The sequence below is a fragment of the Furipterus horrens genome, unplaced genomic scaffold (assembly GCF_987537825.1).
Source record: "Furipterus horrens unplaced genomic scaffold, mFurHor1.1.pri manual_scaffold_10, whole genome shotgun sequence".
NCBI lineage: Eukaryota > Metazoa > Chordata > Mammalia > Chiroptera > Furipteridae > Furipterus > Furipterus horrens.
In genome coordinates, this window is record NW_028327180.1 from 62,974,160 (window position 1) to 62,995,781 (window position 21,622).

The 21,622-nt window shown below is 39.5% G+C and overlaps 1 protein-coding gene across 2 annotated transcripts in view; it reads right to left on the reverse strand.

Moving 5' to 3' along the window:
* The window catches only part of TRRAP (transformation/transcription domain associated protein), a 140,530-nt gene that overhangs the window by 115,823 nt on the left and 3,085 nt on the right, over window positions 1-21,622 (reverse strand). For both annotated transcript variants that reach the window (XM_090287915.1, XM_090287914.1), the window contains exons 3-11: window positions 12,610-12,720; window positions 11,255-11,359; window positions 10,161-10,244; window positions 8,308-8,364; window positions 6,482-6,607; window positions 4,990-5,067; window positions 4,719-4,807; window positions 3,790-3,886; window positions 2,372-2,510 (exon numbers count right to left, since the gene is read on the reverse strand). In XM_090287915.1, coding sequence (XP_090144041.1) covers window positions 2,372-2,510; window positions 3,790-3,886; window positions 4,719-4,807; window positions 4,990-5,067; window positions 6,482-6,607; window positions 8,308-8,364; window positions 10,161-10,244; window positions 11,255-11,359; window positions 12,610-12,720 — 886 coding nt within the window. The remainder of the gene's footprint in view (window positions 1-2,371; window positions 2,511-3,789; window positions 3,887-4,718; window positions 4,808-4,989; window positions 5,068-6,481; window positions 6,608-8,307; window positions 8,365-10,160; window positions 10,245-11,254; window positions 11,360-12,609; window positions 12,721-21,622) is intronic.

Genomic DNA, 21,622 nt, shown 5'->3' on the forward strand with positions numbered 1-21,622 from the left:
GGAGGCAACACCCCTGCACTGTCCTCCATGAGGTACCAGGAGGAAGGAGGCACAGAAGGAGAGGGGCAAAGGGCTTAAACACTGAGCGCTGCAGGGCTGGCTGGGGATAAGTTCAAGGAGAAGGGTAAGTAATGAGGTTGTACAGCACTGGTTTCCAGATCACCTCCGTGACCAAGAACCGGAGTGTCTGAAAAAATGGGTAAGTAACTCAGGTAAACCATCAGGTTCTCTCAAACGACTGCTCTTCAGAATTAAGGCAAATGGGTTATCATTTGATATCATCTAAGATGCCAAAAAAGTAAGGCTACATGAGAAATGTTAGTGGATGTGTAAATTCTAACTATGTGCATACATTTTTGTACTTTTCAATAATGTGGTTAACATTTAACATTATTCTTCAATATTTCTTTCAATAAAAACATTTTGAGGTGTGATGCTGTTAGCTATTTAACTCCATGAACTACTATGGCCTTCAAAATAAACCGTCTTAAAAGCTGAATTCAACAAGTCTAACGTGATCAGCCCCTGGAAGTAGCATCTCATGGTCTCAAGAGAGCCTGGGAGTGCATGATGGGGAGCATGAGGAGTTTTCAACCTGTCAGCACTTCAACAGGTAGAAGCCTCCTGCTACAAAGCCTCCCAGATGCAACTCCAAAACCCGTATTATTTGAATGGCAGGAATACCAAAGTTAACGTGAAATGGTAGTCCAGGCACAACCAGTGACTTCAGTAGATCTAAAACGTTCCATTTGAAATTACTCTGCTTTGACCTGATTCAGAGAGAACACACAGGAAAGGACACAAGAAAGGAAGCAGCCCCTCAGCCAGCCACAGAGCAGCATTCAGTCCTCAACCTGTGTGATGTCTGCACATGTTTGTCTCGTCATTTTTGGTGAAATTATATATTTCTTCTATGTACTTTCCTGTATGTGTTACATTTTAAAACATGTTTTAAATCTACCTTCCTTTCAGCAATAGCAACATACAAGAGTCACACTATAATTTGTACTTTAATAGCACAAAATGTCTGAGCTTTACCATATTAACTCAAGTGTAAACACTCAAACTGCACCCTTATTTTCATGTCTAAAAACTACATTAGGAAGCTCGATCTCAGTTTTACATATGCTCTGATTTACAAGCAAATAAAACATTTAATATTGAAAAATTACTGAAAGAAATGATTATCATATCAAAACAATTAGGATGTAACTTCAACTTAATGATTTGGACATACCAAATATAAAAGTATTTAAAAATTAAAATTTAATAATTGACAGGAAAAGTATAATTATCAGATTAGCAAAAGTATCAATCTTGTGCATAAAACAGAACCAACCCATTACTTCACAGAACAAAATCATTTTTTCCTTCTTACCTTTTAAAGTCACACAGCAAATGTCTATTTGCAATTTCAAAAGTTATGCAGTCAAAAGGCAGAAATGTACCAAGCAAAACTCAGAACGTAAGCAAGCTACACTGAGGAAATCATCACATTAACTATGAGGTTGTTGAGAGGATGAAGGGAGAACCCTGGCGGCAGGCACGGGGGCAGAGGGGGCAGTAGAAAGACAGCAAAAGAAGGGGAAAGAATCCACTCACAGCAGCAATAAAGAAAGGAAAAGTTGAGCCTGAAATATTTGGCCACTGGAATGAGTTAAACTCCCCATGACAAGGGAATGTCAGGCAGAGAGAGGACATCCATGTTGCCTTCTGCCACCCAAGACACAACTCTTAGTAAACTCTTAATGTGAAAAGAATGGAGGCGGGGGTATGTCTCCACACCAGGCCCCTCTCCTTTCTTGGAGAGTGAATAAAAACTTTACTCACTATACTTTCTTCCCTTTGTGAATTATTTCATAGCCCATGTCACCCACCACCTGAACATTGTGGTGGCCTGTACAGGGACATTCCCTATTTCTCCCCCTCCTCTGGCCTCCTAAGACTTGCAACTAGAGGAACAGTGGGCAGTGGAAGTTCAACCCAGGCTAACCCCCTAACTCTGTCTCTGTGAGGTTTGGAGAGCGGATTCTAATCCTTCTCCATCTCTCCTGACTCTGTGGACAGCCTCCTCCTATCCCATCTTCACTGCCAGTCAGTGATCATTGGACTGGAAATTATTAGAAAGCAAAAACAGAACTAACTGCTCCCTATAGCCAACCACAGGCAGAGACAACACTGGAACTAAATGCAGCCCCAACAGCCCAGGGGACACACAACAGCAACCCCCCACACACCTTTTTTTAATCCAGTTATAATCCAATAAAAGCTCAGAGCCCTGACCAAAAAAAAAAAAAAAAACATGGAATGTCAGCAGGTCCCAGCCCTGAAGATGAGGACAGTCTGCCAGAATTCCAGACAAAAGACATACGGTTTCTTAGCTCTGTTGTGAGGATGTGCTTCGCAGCAATCAGAAGCTCCTTTCTGAGGTGTGCAGTCTCCGCTGGGCAATTTGAAAGTAACTGTAACATCCCTTTTACCATTTGCTGAGAGTACTTCGTCACCAACTCCTATAAAAATAAGAGGAAAACAACACAATTACACTGATTGGTGGGTATTAAGAAAACCCAAAATTTATAAACTTAAAAAAAAATTCAACAAGGGACAGACTGACAGTGACCAGAAGGGTCAGGGGAGGGGGAGAAGGGGAAGGGACTAGTCAAGGACATGACCCACAGACATGAACAACAGGGTGGGGGCTGACTGTGGGAGAAGGGGAGGTGGGCGGGGCAGGAGAGAGCAATGGGGGGGAAATTGGAACAACTGTAATAGGACAACAATAAAAAAAATGTAATAAAAAAAACAAATCAAATACATTCAAGAATCACATCTATGTACTAACTTCCACAAAGCATTAACAGTGGAGGTATCCATGCAGAAAAATAAAATAAAATCACTAAGACTAAGATTGGCTCAAAGGACTCCCAGAAAGTAACAGGCTTAAGAAACAAGTATCATACAAAAGGTTTTAATAGTTCATGTGTGCAAACTGCCACACTAGAAGGATGGTTAGCAACATAAATGACAGTTTCTTTTACATAATGGGATTATGAATGTCTTCTTTGTATTTTTCTGTATCTTCTCAACTTTCAACAATGTACATGCATTACTTTAGTATTAAGGAGAAAGAGAGAGAAATATTGCCTTTTTTTGTTTGTTAAATAGATACTCTTGCTTTGGCTGGTGTGGCTCAATGGACTGAGCACCGGCCTGCGAACTAAGGGGTCGCCAGTTTAATTGCCAGTTGAGGCACATGCCTGGGTTTTGGGCCAGGTCCCCATCTAGGGGTGAGAGAAGCAACCACACATTGATGTTTCTCTCCCTCTCTTTCTCCCTCCCTTCCCCTATCTCTAAAAATAAATAAAATCTGTTTTATAAAAAAATACTCTTTACTCAGTCATCCCATTAATGCAAATTCTGAATGACACAAAAGACACGTTTAATCAACTCAGAATAAGTTCTAATCACAATCGCTTTTTAAGGGGTTTTAGGAAGGCAATTCACCGTGGTGACTCAAGCTGACTAAAATATTAAGGGGTGCCTAACTCAAATTTTTAAAACCAAATGTTCCATTTTCAGTACTTGAGAGGTTTTGGGGGTGGGAGGAGGAAATAAGACTACAAATGTACAAAAGAAAAATTTTGGAGGTGAAGAAAAGTTCTGTATTTTGATGTGTTGGTGGCTACCAACCGTATGCAATGGAACTACAATGCACCTACAAAATGTGAACTTTATTGCATGTAAATTATATCTTAGTAAACCTGAAAAAACAAAGGTCAAAGAACTTACCTGGTAAATTCTGATGATATAAGCTAAAAATGACAATGTTTTAATCTGAGCAGCAATAAAATCAGCATACAACTCCTTGTTGTAAAGTTTATGTTGCCTGAATGAAAAATGAATAAAATGTACTTATTAGCCTATAATAGTTACTGAGCCCGAAAGTTTGATTCCTACGCAGACTAGAGCAACACAGCAGCAACAGTAGCCACTCCATACTTTCATGCAGCTCCAAGTGACAGAAAGGGTTCAGAGGCATGAAGAGAGCCGTTCTGCCAGGCATTCCACAGCCACTGCAATGGGAATCCCAGAGTCGCTGACTGGCAGCCGGCATCAGGCACCCGCTCGCCCCGGGGAAGAGCCTGGGCTAGGGCCACATGGACTATCCAAGCCGATTTACCCTCAGATCCTGCCCTCAAATGACTCAGTGCCAAACAGGCTATAAGTCAAGAAAGCAAGTGATAAAGGTCTTAAGAGGAGTGCTATCAAGTCTAAGAAAACGTGTCCCTGGGAAAATGAACATGGTTCACCTAATCAGGGATCGAGAGGGATGGCTGGGGAAATGGCAGTAAATAAAGAGGGTAAAGAACATTCTAGCACTCGTGTGGAAAGGAATGGCAAAAACAAAGAATGGCTTGAAGGTGAGAAAGGCTTGTAGATACCACAGACAGATAAATGAGTCTAGTAACACCTAATGATAGTTCTAAATTTACAAGACACCAAATACCAAGGTTTAGTTCATTTTTCAAAATAAGAAACTAAAATGTGTTACTATCATCATTGAAACACAAGTTCAAAAAGTAAAAAATAAATATACTTTTCCCAAAATTTCATCACTTAAAATTTTTATCCCTTACAAATGACAGCAGCAGGTGTGTTTTTACTTGGAATTAAAGCACTATGACAGTCAGCTACGTCGCTGTCTGAAGAAATCTTACCTGGCTTGTGCAGATATTTGAATTGCGATGGTATTCATGATCAAGGGCACAAATTCAGCAACAACATTGTGGATATTGAGTTTGTACAGCTAAAAGCAAACACATCAGATTTTAATGCCTTCACACTTTCTGCTATAGCAAAATAATTTGGCATACCAAAGACACTACAGGAGTCATTACATCAGCTACCCTGTATCATACACATCTATTTGCCACAGATAATTATATGTGAACTGTGTTATAAAAGAAGCCAAAAACACAAGAAACATACCTGATACATTAAAACAACAATAATGGGCAATTCCGCCAACACTTTCAGAGAAAGAGATCCTCTTGGAATAATGGAATGCTGTAAGACAGAAACAAGCAGGACTGTGGTTGAAAACAGCCCCAGTCAGTGCCCATTACTGAGCAATGCCCCACTAATATAAAAGGGAAAATACTGATGCATCCTTTAAGTATCTGTGGGGAAAGATCCAAACTTTTTAAAACAAAGTACACAGAAAATTTAATAGAGAGGTTTTTATATTTTCCAAATGTAGTCACCTGTAGTAAATAAGTTCAGGAAATTTTTCAAAACTTAGAAATTCAAATCATGTGAGAAAAAATTTAAATTAGTATCTATGATTTTACTTAAAAGAACAATAACAAAGAGTGCACATTTACCAAGTTTTATTCAAAAATACTTAATAGAGACAGAAAACGCTTACAATAAATATAAGAAAAAATTTAGCCCTGGCTGGTGTGGCTCAGTGGATTGAGTGCCGGCCTGCAAACCAAAGGGTTGCTGGTTTGATTCCCACTCAGGGCACATGCCTGGCTTGCAAGCCTGGTCCCTATTTGGGGGCATGAGAGGGGTAACCACAAATTGATGTTTCTCTCTCTCTCTTTCTCCTTCCCTTCCCCTCTAAAAATAAATAAATAATATCTTTAAAAAAAAAAATAACGTGAATAGTCTTAATATATGAGAATTCATAAAACAGGTAAGGAAAACGTTGGTCTCAATATACAAATGGGCAATGGATAGAAACAGACAAGCAAAAGAAAACACAAAGGCCCATAACAGAAAACAAGTTTCTAATTCAGGAAGAGCAAAGGAATGAAAGCTTAACTCAAAATGCAGTTTCTTGTTTATCCTAGCACAAATTAAAAATTCTGCAAAATCATCTCAGTAAAACTAATCTAGATGATACTCTTAATGCAATCATAAAAAAATAGTCATAGTAAATGTTCAATACATGTTACCTATGGAGCAGATACTACAAGTATATTCCCCACAGACAATACCAGCCTGACCTTCACAAAATTCCACACAACAGGTTTTTCAGGTATGTAATGAGAGGAAAACTTAAGGTCAGAACAAAGGTTCATGAACTTGCCTACACTCAGAAAACCCAAGTAAGGGAGCCATATTATCGTCCCAGAGTTTTTTGTCCCCAGAGTCCATACTCTCAGACACTGATCTAAAGGGACTCATTAGTGTCAATGCTAATGGTGGACCAGAGGCATCCCTGGCCTGGTCCGCTGTTCTTCCCAACAAGTATTGTGGATCTCCACTACAATTATGTTTCTATGCATCAACGCTCTGAGGTTGCGCAGCAGAGCCAGCAATGCTCTAGTGCTCCCACACCTGTTCATCTTAAATACTTCCAAGTTCTTAAGAACAAAAAATTTAAGCGTTTTCAAAAGTCATTATCTCCTATTTTACTCTACCAAGTACAGAGATGTGGACAAAAACGAAGCAAAGCAACTGAGAAACTTACTGTTCTCGTCTCGCTGTCCTCCCGTTCGGGACTGACCTTCACAGCAATCGTTGTGATCATGCCCACCATTTCCGGGGCAGGGACTGTATTCTCAGGGATCACCTGGGGGCTCTCAAAATAGCGGTTCTACATAAAGACAAGAGAAGTCATCTTTCCTAAAGTCTAACACAACACCCCTGAATGAAACAGACCTGACACATGTGGTGAAGAAAGCAAATGTCCTCCATGTTTCTCTTGCTCCATCCCATAGTACTTGGCTCCTCTTTGTTCAACACCATAAAGACAACATGACAGGGACAGCACTTCTCCACCTCCCACAGAAACAAAAGCTCATCCTAAGCACTTCCTGCTCCTTCCTGGATGAAGCAAGAGGCAGTGCATGCCAGATGACATCACTAGCTTTGTGGGGCAGGAAGAGCAGACCCATCCCTGCAGCAGTAACTAGGAGTTAGTACCCCCTGAATTAACTTTCCAAATAGTCACCTAACTAGAGATCAAAGATGGGGCCAGAAACAGAGAAGAGAAGACGTTCTGAAAAGCCAGGACCTCACTGTCGCCTCGGTTCTCAGGGGAATTTGGACTTCATGTTCAACAAGATAGCTTCTTGTGAACAACTCTGACTGCTATGGTAGGTGACACAACTTGATAACTCAATGTAATTAATTTTAAATTTATGTTATTAGCAGATTAAAATCCTCAAAATACCAGTCAACTTTACCATGTTCATTATTTTTTAAAACTTTTAATCTTAAAAAAATCTTTAGTTTTCCAGCAATGACAACCTTGCCACGACAACATGCCTCTCACTAAGGACTGCCTTCATCCCTCTCCAGAGGAGAAGAGGAAACACAGAAGACACGCCTGTGCAGAGCCCTTGTTCCTACTTTATGGATGTGAAATGCCCAGGATGCTATAAATCACCATCTTTAGCCCTGCACAAAGGGTAGTTTGTGTGTTGGCTGCTCCATGGTCCTCTCAGCCTACAAGAGGAAAAGCAAGGCTTCCAGAAGAATGCTCCTCCTTCAAAAGGAAGCAGCACTTAAAAGCACCCTGGATCTAAATGAGTGGGAACCATCCCAATAAGCATATTTTGGATACAAAAATCAAAATCTTTAAAATAAAACTCTGACACATAAACAGGCTTAGGCGCAATGATTTTTACCAAAGCATATTTGTGATAAAGAATTGAAAATCAGGAAAACCAGCAACAAGGAGGTGGTTGAGGAACACATATATGACAGATAATGATGGGAACACTAAAAGTTATGGCTGCCAGAAAAAGAGTCTGGGAAGATGTTCCAAACTGTTACTAGTGATTCCTTCTGTTAGTGAGAAAAACATGAAGGGGAGACAGTCCTCTTCTATTCCACACATTGTACACTGTTGGTATCACATGGGAAGGGTTCATTCAATAAAGGAAAGAATTTTAATGATACAGAAAAATGCTGAAAGCCTCCCCAAACACAACCATCTTTAAAAAGCATCAATTAAAACACAAAACAAAACATCAATGTCAATGGTTGCTTGCAAGTGATCAAGTTATGGATTTATATTTTGGTTTGTCTTTTGCAAAATTTTTACAGTAAGAATATATTAGATAAAGTATTTAATCTAAACAGTGAAACCAAAAGAATTCGTTTTTTGTTTTATTTTTATGACTGAGATCATTTAAAACCTAGATTCTGATTATCAATAAACACTACCAACTCTAAAATTAGCAACCCCTGCCCAATTATTCCTTCAACCCAAGTGCTCCAAATTCCCTTTGGAATAAGGAAATAATAAATAAACATAAGTTATAAATTCAAAAAATATTAAAACCATACCACTACTTTTGGAAGCTCCTTGTAAATCTGTTTCACAAAATCCAAAAAATGATGAATCTAAAGAAATAAAAGTATAAGGAACTTATTTATAAACAGAAAATGCTTACAATAAATATAAAAAATGTTAATAGTCTTAACATACAAGAACTCTTAAAACAGATAAGAAAAATGTCAGACTCAAAATACAAACAGGCAATGAATATAAACAAAAAAGATGCGCTGGCTCATGTGGTTCAGTGAATTGAATGCCGGCCTGTGAATCGAAAAGTCACCAGTTCCATTCCCAGTCAGGGCACAAGCCTGGGTTGTGGGCCAGGTCCTTAGTTTGAGGCAACTCAGACACATCTCCCTCCCCTCCCCTCTCTAAAAATAAATAAAATATACTTTTTTTAATTTTTCAAATAAATAAATAAAACACAAAAGGCTGACAAACAGAACACAAGCTTTCTAGCTCAGGAGGAGTGAAGGAATAAAAACTAAAATAAATACCACTATTTGCCTTTCATGAAATAATACTACCCCACACTGGAAAGACTGCCACGAGAGGGGGCTCTCATAAACTACTGAAATCATTCTGGAAATCAGTTTCACAATATATGTGTGTGTCTATATATATATATATGTATATATATATATCAGGGGTATGAAAACATTAACACTTTTGACCTAGTAATTCTATGTTGATAAAGCCAGTCTATGAAGTAATTTGAACTAGAAACATATTCAATAATAGTCAAAAATAAAAAGTTTTTAAATACGTTAAATATCCAAAAAGGAGGACACCAACATGTAAGAATACTATACATCCATTAAAAATTAACTTTATAAAGAATTTATTGAAAAAGTGCTTATATAAGTGAAAGGAAACAATCAGATGTAAAATGTCATATTCAGTCCTGGCCAGTGTGGTTCAATGGATTGAGCACTGGCCTGCAGACCAAAAGGGTGCCTGTTCGATTCCGTGTCAGGGCACACGCCTGGGCTGCAGGTCAGGTCCCAGTTAGGGAGTATGCGAGAGGCAACCTATTGATATTTCTCTCACACATTGATGTTTCTCTTGCTCTCTCTCCCTTCCTTCCCCACGCTCCAAAAACAAATAATAAAATCTATTTTTAAAAATGTTAAAATGTCATATACAGTATTACTGCTATTATACAGAAAATATTACATATACACAAGGTGGGGGAAAGAAAAGGAAATTAATATTTTCTGTAATATGGAAGAAATTCTATTTTATTATAATGCTTCTAATTTCCAAATAATCTACAACAGGCATTTACTAAGCATATCATCACAGAAGATACTATTAATTATTGCTAACAGAGAGTATTTAATGCTTACTCCACAGGTGCTAAGCACTGTGCTAAGAACTTTAACTTTTATATTTAATTCTTCAAGCAATCTTTGAGGATATACTGTGATTGTCCCCATTATGCAAAAAAGGTTCCAAAAGGCTAGAAATTAACCCAGTGTCACATAGCTAGTGAGTTGCAGAGCTGATATTCAAACCTAGTTCTGACTTCAGAACCCACATCTTAACCCCTGTATTAACATAAAATGATTGGCACCTTCTGGTACATCAGACATTTCTGAATACCAGAATCACCAAACAGCCCTAGCAATTTAGCTGGTAACACTAATCAACTACTAAACAAATTCAGTTAAATATTCAAATACACATTCAAAATAGAAAAGGTAACTGCTAAACCCCTATAGAATTTCCCCCAAAGAGGCTATATTTTCTATACCTGCAAGCAGTATGTGTTCCAACAACACAAAAAGAGAATAAAAATTTACATAGCACAAGGAACTTGTCAGCACACTTTAGAAATGCTCTCAAGATAAAGACTTACTTCTTGAGTGATGGCTGGCCTGAACTGTTTGTGTAGCTCAATAATTATTCTTAGACAGATAAGAACGTTTTCTTCATTTTCTGTCTTTAAAAAAAAAGCATTTAAACAGTTACAATTCTAAAGACTTAATTTAAAGATTAAAGACTATTTTCTAAGCATTTTTCTGTCTATACATGCTCCATCAACCAACTCAGATTTGATTTGTTGAGAATTCACTAAACCATAAAATAGAACTGCCCCAACAGGATGCTTTCATGGTCTTTGGTGGACCATCTGGAAGGTAGCCCACCAGTAAGTTCAGGTCAGTAACACTCTTAACAGAAGAGGTAACTGGCATTTGTGGCAAGTCACACAGTGAACAAAGTGAGGTCTGAAAGTACTGCCAAAAGAATAAACAATTACTGAACAACCACCCTGTGCTGGACCCCAAGCTAAACATTACACACAACCTCTCTAAGTGGGAGGTGCCATTCACACCACACCTCCAGGAAGCTAAGGCTTAGAGAAGACAAGGACCATTGCTAACCCCATACAGCTAATAAATGGCAGAGCCGGGATCTGAACCCAACCCTCTCCCCGCTCCAAAGTTCATCTTTCTAAGGGGCCCAGAGATACAACAGAATTCTAAACACATCAAGACTAAGAACAGCAAGAAAATAATTTTAGAGGTTAACAGGTAGCAGGTAAAAGAGCCCCAAGTTTTTGAGAAACTCTTTATGAGCCTCTACTGCTGCTTGACACAAACAAAACTAGAAAGCACAAAGCCAAAGCATCCTGTACGGAGTTTGTCAACCACCATCAACTCATTTTCAAAGATTTCCACTATATGGACGTGAGGGTAATCTGGCTACAACATCTGTCACCCCACTGATCGCCAGGGTTGATTCGGCTGATCTGGCTGGCTAGGCGGGTGTCCCCTTCCTCCCTCACCGATCCATGTGCATCCCTCCTAAAAGATTTCTTCCAGAGTAATTTGGTTGGCAAAATAGGAGAAAATAGACATTGTGAATCAGTTGTATAACACTGGATTTTACATTAAGAAAATCACTGACAGTTCTGAATATAGCAAAATAACAAGAATTCTCAAAGGTTACCTCTAAAAAGCGAAACATCACAGACAAAACATTTTTTGTATGAGGACGAAGATGTTCATTGGTCGGTATTCTGTGGATTATTTCAAGAACTAATTTCCGCAGTTGCTGGTGAAAAATAAATTAACAACATGAATATAAAATCCTTCCAAGAATTCCAAAGTAAATCTTTGGCATTCTACACATGTCATATGGCCATCTGTACCCACCACTGGTAACCACCATACCACAGGATGAATTCCATCTTAGAAACACTCCTGTAAATTACTTCAGTGTGATCCAAAGCATATACTGCAAATCATTTCTTCCAATATTTCTACAACTATGTACCAAATCAAGTACATCAAATTTTTCCTCTTTCACACCTTATTTCAGCCAGATAGGGCACTAGTGTGTGAGCGTGGAGTGAACTTATGATGAAAGAGCAAAACAACAAAGGGAACTTCATTACAGAAATCCCCTCTATAATCTCAGTTTAGCTCCTGTAATGTTCTCTCCAATTACCTTGGACCCAAGGACTAATTTCATCATAAGCTACACTAAACTGTCATGATTCTGTCTATGGAGCTGACAACTACAAAGGAGATCAAATATACATATATATTTTGAACTGGTACAACATAAAAATGCTTTATTTAGCCCTGGCTGGGTAACTCAGTGGGTAAGAGTGTTGTCCCGATACACCAAGGTGGTAAGTTTGGTCCCAGTCAAGGCACATACAAGAATCAACCAATGAACGCATACAAAAGGGAAACAACAAATCAATGTTTCTCTCTCTCTCTCCCCTACCCCTTTCTCACTCGCTCTCTAAAAATCAAAAAGTAATAAATTGTTAATGCTTTATTTAGCGATATACTGGTAACATGGTAATATTTTTTAAGTTATTTTTAAGAGATACATGCTGAATAATATAAAGAAAAAAAATGATGTAATGGGATTCCCTTAAAAAAAAAATCACAAGGAGGGGGTAAAAAGAGTGGGTGGGGCAACAGGTAAAACAAAACTGAATTACAGGAATTAAAATGAGTAGGAGTAGAGTTTAGACAAGAGGTGTGGGAAGGATCAATAGACTACTATTCCTTCTTTTGTATATATTCCAATTCATTTATAATAAAGAGTGTACACACATATCACCGAGTCAGCAAATGTGAACATTTTAAATTGTAAGAGAGATGGCCTTGACAAAATAAAACCAGTAACTGAAAAAGCAAAGGCCTTGGGTAAAGTCATCCTTATGTAACAAAACCTCTTCCATTTCTAAGTGGAACCACGGGGTTTTTATAATTGTTTTAATCCATAAATGTCTTCAATCCTACCACAAGCTATTTTTTTCTCACTGATGTTTTTAAACAGATTACCTGGGCCGGTTTCTCCTGAAGAAACTGAACTTCTCCGTCTTGAAGAAAGGTAAGAAATCGAGGGATGATATGTTCTAGGAATGTGGAATATTGAGGAGATGATGTGACATTCTAATTATGAAAAATAAAAGAAATCCCCATTAAGTTTGTGTATATATTTTCATTTTAAATTTACATAGTATATAAAACATTTTACAGATTCAACAATAATTTTTAATACTTTAGATACTTTGGTGATAATGTAAACAAATTAGGATGATTGTTGCCTCTGAAATCCAATTCGAGAGAACTGAATGCTAAAATTTACCGTTAAAACTAGAAATGCAATTGCTGTGGAAAACAGTGAACTTGGAGCCAGTTCTCAGTAGGCTCCGCCACACTAAGTATGAGACCTCGGAAAAGTCATTTAGCTTCTAGAGCTGAGTTTCTTCATATGAAAAATGAAGAGCCTAAACAACTGACACCATCTTCCAACCTAAAAATCTCATGTATTAATTAGGTCTAGATGAATTAGATTATAATTAAATCTAATCCATTATTTTTCCCAGCACTAATTTTAAAAGGAAAATAGGAAATCAAACTTTAGTTTTGAGTAAAATGGCTACTTGGGCAGCTTTTGGATCCCACCTAGGATTATAAACCTCTGTGCCGCAGTGACCCCATCTGTTAAGAAAGGATATCTGCCCCGCCGGGTGGCTCAGTGGGTTGGAACATCGTCCTGTACACCAAAAGGTTGCGGGTTCCATCCCGGTCAGGGCACATTGCATGCCGGAGGCAACCAATGGGTGTTTTTGTTTCTCTGTCTCTCGTCACCCCAATCCCTCCATCTACCTCTAAAATCAATGAATATATCCTTGGGTGAGGATTAAAAATCAAAAAAAGAAAGAAAGGATATTTCCTGCCTTATGTGATCATGTAAACATTATATAAGTTAATATATATAAAGCTTATGAATGCTCAATAAATATTCTGTTGTATTCAGAGAGCACCTATGTGCTAAATAAATACTGTGCTACATGCCTTTTATTCTTTTTCACTCAGGCCTCGCCACAACCCTCAGGTAAATATTCTGCCCATTTCCACAGATAAAGAAAGAGGCTCAGAGAGGTTAAAAACTTGCTGAAATGTCAGAATCAGTAAGTTTTGGAAGTGGATTCGAATTAAGTATAACATCCAAGTCTTTTTCTCTTTTTAAAGTCTCACTAGTTTATTTAACAAATATGTATTAAGCTCCTATCAGTTGCTCAGCAGAGAGAAAATGATGCAGAAAGTATACAGTTCACAACATAAGGGATGGGAAGGCAGCAGTGAACAGTGTGCTGTGGAAGACAAATATCAAGAGAAAAACTAACAACACAGAACTATGATGAAGGAACACCTAACAATGGAACATAATTTATAGACAGAACCAATGGCAGAGACCACCTTCCTGAAGAAGTGATGTTTATACTAAAACACAGAAGGTCAGTAGGAGTCAACCATGTGAAAAAGTGGAAAAAGAAGAAGGTTTCATGAAAAGCATATGCAAAGGAACGAAATTATAAGAAAGCTCTAAAAAAAGTTCACGAGTCAGACAAGCCAGGGAGACGCAGCACCTGGGCAGTGAAATCTAACTGTCTGGAACTTCAGACACCCATCTAGATTTGGGGTTGCCTACTATATAAGGTAATCTTAGAAGAGTAGTCTACCAAGGAAGAAACAGAGAAACAGGAAAAAACCAGAAGAGTGAGGTGCCACAGCGGCAAAAGCCAAGCGCTGCAACTCTTGGAATACACAGCTGACCATCAATCTCCGAGGGCCAGCCCAGGGGACAATCCCAGGGGACAATCCCAGGGGCTCCACTCACCTAGAACACAGCAGGCGCCCCAGGAGTTGGGCAGCACCTCAAGAGCCTCCCCCCAGCTAGCCGGTGAATTCACGAAGGACAAGAACTGTGTTTCTAGACAGAAAAAATCTAAAGGAGTTCAGCACCACCAAGTCAGCATTACAAGAAACAATAACAACTCCTTCAAGAAGAAAAATATGTGTATATAAATAATACTATGTATGGCAGTAACTACTTGCCTATCAATAATTACTTTAAATGTAAATGGATTATGCTCTAATCAAAACAGAGTGGTTGATTGGATAAGAAAATGAGACCCATACATATGTTGCCTACAGATTGAAAAACACAAAGAGATGGAAAAGACATTTCAAAGATGAGGCTTCCAGTCAAGATGACGGCACTGGGGAACATGGCTCACCTCCTCGCACCACATCAAAATTACAACTAAAATGTGGAACAAACATCACTCGGAACCATCAGAACTCAAGTTGAATAAAAGTCTGACAACTATGGAATTGAAGAAACCACATCTAGCCCTGGGCGGTATGACTCAGTGGATTGAGCGCCAGCCTATAAACCAAAGGGTTGCCAGTTCGATTCCCATTCAGGGCACATGCCTGGGTTGAAGGCCAGGTCCCCAGTTGGGGGCGCACAAGAAACTGCCACACATTGATGCTTCTCTCCCTCCCTTCCCCCTCTCGAAAAATAAAATCTTTAAAAAAAGAAAAAGAAAAAGAAAGAAACCACATCCAGAGGCGGAGATGTGGAATGTGCTGGTCCAACATCCATGTGTGGTGGATAAAAAATTGGGAGGGATACCTCAGGAGTAAGGGGTCCCAGCCCCACACCAGGCCCCCCAGCCCAGGGTTCCAGTGCCAGAAAGATAAGTCCCCACAACTTCTGACTACAAAAACCAGCAGGAACTGAGTCAGTGGAAGAAACTGCTGGAGCCCCCAAGCAGTTCCTCTTAAAGAACCCACACACAGACTCACCTAATCAGATTCACTGCCTCTGAGCTCCAGCACTGGGGTAGCAGCTTGAAAGGTACCAGTGTGTATTTTCATGGAGGAACTAAATTGTCTCGCATCAAGGCAAGAGCTGGGGGACAGTTTTCTCTCAGACAGGAAGGCAGGCAGGCAAAGGCCATTGTCCCGTTCTGAGCCCTCCCCACACAGAGCCACAGAACTACAGAGCCAGCAGGCAGGTGCCATAGCTGAGATTCTTTATCAACCTAGCTAACACTTTATTTGCCCTGCCCTGGAGATCCCCTAAGACTCAGTTCCCACCCAACTTATGGGCCAGTGACTTTTCCATATGAATGGCTGGTCTTGGCCCATGCTTCACAACTTACTAAATCCTATCAAACAAGCAAAGCCCAGTCTTAGTGAGCCTAGAGCCCCCCTTCTTCTTGCTAATTAGTCTCAGACTGGGCACTAGCAGCAGCCAGCCTAGATTCACAGTTTGGCTTCACCTGGGAATTGCCAAGCCCAGAACAAGTAGCAGCCATCTCAGATTGCTTTATAGCTCAGGCAGGGTGCCCCAGAGAGAATACACGTGGAGGCTGACCCCGGAAATCCCAGAGCCTGCACACCCAGTGGACAGCTACAGATCACATCAGAGAACCACCACCATGACCCTACACAACTGATCCTCCAAGGAGGGTGGAGGTTGGTCATAAGTGGTCACAGTCAATCCTTGCAGCTAACTGGCCTGGGTAAATGCCTCCCACTGACCTGCCAAAGCAATCAAGGCTCAACTACAAAAGGAGGATGTACTCAGCCCACACAAAGGGCACACCTTGAGTACCCAGCTTGGGTGATAGGGGAGGCTGTGCCACTGGACCCTACAGGACACCTACTACATTAGGCCACACTACCAAGACAGAAAGTCACAGCAGCTCTACCTAATACATAGAAACAAACAGAGGGAGGCTGCCAAAATGAAGAGACAAAGAAACATAGCCCAAATGAAAGAACAGATCAAAATTCCAGGAAAAGAGCTAAACAAAAGGGATATAAGCAATCTATCAGATTCAAAACACTGGCTATAAGGATGCTCAAGGAAGTTAGTAAGGACTTCAACAGCATAGAAAAGATCCTGCCAGAAACAAAGAATACACTAATTGAAATAAAGAACAGTTTACAGCGAAACAACAGTAAAGGTGATGAAGCCAATAATCAAATAATGATTTGGAACATATAGAAGCAAAAAACAACCAATCAGAAGAAAAAAGAATCAAAAAAAAAAAAAAAAAAAAAAAAAACGTCGATAGTGTAAGCAGCCTCCAGGACAGCTTCAGGTGGTCCAACATTTCCATCACAGAGGTGCTAAAAGGAGAAGAAGATGAACAAGAAATTGGAAAGGTATCTGAAAAAATAATGAAAAGAAATTTCCCTAATTTGGTGAAGGAAATAGACATGCAAGGATGCAAAGAGGCCCACTCCAAGACACATCATAATTTAAATGTCAAAGGTTAAAGATAAAGAGAGAATCTTAAAAACAGCAAGAAAAAAGAAGTTAGTTACCTACAGGGGTGTCCGAATAAGACTGTCAACTGATTTTTCAAAAGAAATTTTATAGGCCAGAAGGGATTGGCAATAAATATTCCAAGTCATGAAAAGCAGGGAACTACAGGCAAAACTACTCGACCCAGCAAAGCTATCATTTAGAATGGAAGGGCAGATAAAGAGCTTCCCAGACAAGAAAAAACTAAAGGAGTTCATCCTCACCAACCCATTATTATATGAAATGTTAATGAGACTTATTTAAGAAAAAGATCAAAACTATGAACAATAAAATAGCAATAAATACATATCTATCAACAACTGAATCTAAAACACAAACTAAGCAAACAAGAAGAACAGAGATAGAATCATGGATACAGGAAGCATTCTGATGGTTGCCAAATGGGAGGGGCATATGGGGGACTGGGTGAAGACGTGAGGGGATTAAGAAGTACAAATAGTAGTTACAGAATAGCCAGGAGGCTGTAAGGTACAGTACAGGAAACGGAGTAGCCAGAGCATGGACATGGAACAATGGTGGGGGGGTTGCCTGAGGGAGTAGGGAGGGGGTGCTGGGTGGAGCGGGGCAAAGGGGGAAAAATCGGGACAACTGTAATAGCATGATCAATATTTTTTTTTTTTTAAAGAAAAAGATATTTCATGGAAATAGAAACAAAAAAAAAGCTGGAGTAGCAATACTTATATCAGACAAAATAGACTTTGAAACAAAGACTATAACAAGAGACAAAGAAGGACTCTGCAATTCCACTTCTAGGTATTTATCCAAAATAACCCAAAACACTAATTCAAGAAGTTTATTTTAACAGTATTTACAATAGCCAATATACGGGAGCAATCTAAGTGTCCACCGATGGATAAATGGGAAAGGAGATGTAATGCACATCTGCAGTGGAATATTACTCAGCCAAAATAAAAAAAAAAAGAAATCTTACCATCTGTGACAACATGGAATTACCTAAGGGCATTACGCTAAGTGAAATAAGTCAGAAAGACAAATACCATATGATTTCACTTATACGTGGAATCTAAAAAAACAAAATAAATCCACAAACAGAACAAACTCATAGATACAGAAAACATGCTGATGATTGCCAAAAGGGGAACAAGTGAAAAAGGAAACAGGATTAAGATGTGCAAACTGCTAGTTATAAAAGCAGTCATGGGGATGTAAAGCACAGCATAGAGAATGCAGTCAATAATATTGTAATAACTATGTATGATGTCCAATGTGTACTAGACTTATCAGGGTGATCACTTGGTAAGTTATATAAATACCTAATCATTATGGTGTACACCTAAAACTAAATAATACAGTATGTCAACAGTAACAGAAGAATAAAAAATTATTTTTAAAGATTGTGCTTGTCACCTTTTATCCCCAAAGCTTAAAACTTTACAAAACACTCACATTCAAGGATTCAAGGAAAAGAGGGGTAAGCCTCACACTGAAACATGATCGAGATTATCAAGAAGTCAAGCTCACGTGCACAGCAGCCCACACCAACCACTGATTCCATACCCTTCAAAGAACACCTGAGTGCCAAATTTCTCCCATAAAAAAGATTCATTAAACAAATTTTTGCCCTGACTGCTGTGGCTCAGTGGATTGAGTGCAGGCCTGCAAACCAAAGAGTCGCCAGTTAAGATTCTCAGTCAGCGCACATGCCTGGGGAGTTGGGGACGCACAAGAGGCAACCACACAGTGGTGTTTCCCTCGTTCTCCCTCCATTTCCCTCTAAAAATAAATAAATAAAAATCTTTCTTTTCTTTAATTGTCCAGTATTTTAATTTGGCTGTCAGCTTTTTGATCCATATGAATTTTTCAATGATTTCTAACTCAACAGTTTTCTTACTTTCTGACCTGAAAGATGGCCCATGATATTTACTTAGCCTACAATCCTATCCCTGAGTGATTAGTGAAATGAACTTCTAAGACTCCTGAAGTCATGGGGATTTTTTTTTTTTTAATTTCATTCACTTCATTTAAATTTTCCTGGGATGACATTAACAGTAATTTAAAATTATCTACTAATGGTTCTTCTATTACAGTAGTCCCTCTCTATATTGCAGTTTACTTATCGCGGCCTCACTGTATCGCAGGACTTTCAAAAATATTATTTAATTATTTACCACAGATTTCTCGCAGTATCGCGGGATTTTGTGGTACTGTATACGTATGTTGTTAAAGTTATGTAGGTTTAAGAGTGTAGAATATGTTTAAGAACATAAATAGTGTTTATAAAAGTGTGGAAAAGGTTAATAAGGGAGTGGGAAAGGTTAATAAGGGACTGGGAACAGTTCATAAGTGTGTGGGAAGGGTTTATAAAGCCTTAAAATATATATAAATACTAAAATAAATGTAGGGTTCATACTTCGCGGATTTTCACCTGTCGCAGGGGCGGGGGGGGGCGGGTCTAGAACATAATACCTGTGATAAGTGAGGGAATACTGTATTTAATTCTTTGAAAGACTTATTCATCTGAATTTAAGGTAAATGTCTATATCGTACACAGCTCAAAAGTCACTTTTTGGAAAATCCCAAGTATCCTGCTTCAATAACTTTTAATTCTGCTAATTTAATCAATACATCTAAGACCAAAGCCAGGAACTGACTTGCTAACTGTCAGACTCTAAACAGGAGAGAAAGAGATCAGACACTTGATCCAGAGAGCCTCAAGCCCACACTTGGAGGCCTGCCCAATGTGCTGGTTCCTACAGGTTCATATGCTGCTCCGTGACTTCAACCTCTCAAATAACCCTGTCAGGGCTCTCATTCTCTCCTATAGGCTCTTCCAATAAAATGCAGAACAGCCCCGGCTGGGTAGCTCAGTTAGTTAGCGTACTGTCCTGATACGCCAAGGTGCAAGGTCTATCCTCAGTCAGGGCACATACAAGAATCGACCAATAAATGTGTAAGTAAAACCAAAAAATCGATGTTTCTTTCTCTCTCTCTCTCTCAAATCAATAAAAAATTTTAGTTCAAAAAATGCAGAATTCAGGCCTATCATCTTCTACCTCCCACCTTTTTTTGGGGTTTCTTTTTGTGTGTTTTTTTTTTTTAACAACTTGCCTTAGCAGCTTGAGCAAAAGAGAAAGCTCTTTGGCTTAATCTCTAAATATTTCAGGATGTTTTTTCCAGTTCAGTTCAAGTCAACAAGTCTTTGAAAACAGCTATATAAAAAAATTAATGAAAATACTATCCATTACTACAGATACTAGGGTATCTGGTTCAATCGCACTAGCATTTATTTAATGTTTACTAATTCAAATGACCATGCCACAGGCTAGGAAACATTTTATCTATTGTTCTTAAATCATATTGGCCAAGGTTTTATAATTTCCGTGTTAAAAATAAATGTGACTGTCTAATCTGCCTATGAGATTAAATGGAACCATACTAACTATAAAGTTGGACAAAATATGAGAGAACAGCTTTCAGGTGCTGGACAAGAAGCAGCAGGACCATGACCTCCAAGAGAAGGGGAAGTCACACGCTGAGCCCACGGTCACCATGGCTCTCTGCCTAGGTCTGAATTCCCAACTGGGGCTCAGCAGGCTGGGGCCCAAAGTGATCATGGGGTCCTGGCAAGAAATCTGTAGGGCAGAGCCCCAGAAAAAAAGGAACTGCAGGATGAGGGTGAGCATGGTCTCCCATGTATCTGAGACCTTGACCTAGACCTTGAGCGCTGGGCTACATGTACAGATAAGGTAGCATAAGACACTTGAGGCTTAATAGAGAGTGGCAGCTTTGGAGCTGAGAGATGACCAGAGATATCAGAGGTCTAGCAACACTAAAAAATGCCGGGGGTCCAACGTAGCCACAGTGCAAAGACCTTAACACCTCCACAACACCCCAGACATCCATCTGAAGATGGACAACTTTCTAGAGTAAGGACTATTCTAGACTGGTTCCAACACATTCTAAATTCAGCCTCTCATGTAACACCTTGGGTTTCCCACAGATCCTCCCTACCATAGCATAAAACCAAGATTAGCTACAACTGAAGTGCCAGCTACAATAAAAGTATCAACACTGCTCACAGGAAAATAACAGAATGTACATTTCACATATAATATCCACTATACAATCAAAAACTACTAGAAGACTTACGGCCAGGATGGAGGCATAGGTAGACACGCTGCATCTCCCTCCACAACTAAAAAGGAATACAACTACCTCAAAACTAGAGACAACCAGAAGTTTGAGAAAATCGAGCTTCATGGAAGTCTAACAAACAAAGATATAAAGAAGAAATACTCATCCAGACAGATGGGAGGGGCAGAGCCAGAGCACAGACAACAGTGTAGCAATGGCTGGAAAAACAGCAGCTGTGGCCAGCAGACAGAAAGCACAGTCACACATTTAAAAAAAGTTGGGACAGCACCCTCCCTCCCCCCCCCCCCCCCCGCACCAGACCAGACCATGCAGCTCACCACTCCAGTGCCAGGAAAAAAAAAGCCACATTGCTTCTGACGGTGCTAACCATTAGGGGTTGGGGCAGCCAAAGAAACTCCTGGTCTCTCAGCAGAGTCTATTTGTTTAGAGGCCCCCACATTCCTAGAAAGTCCACAGATCCACCCACTCTGGGAATCACAACCAGTGCAACAGCTAGAGAGGCACCAGTCCCATATGGGAAGCGGGAGGATTGGGAAAGGGGTG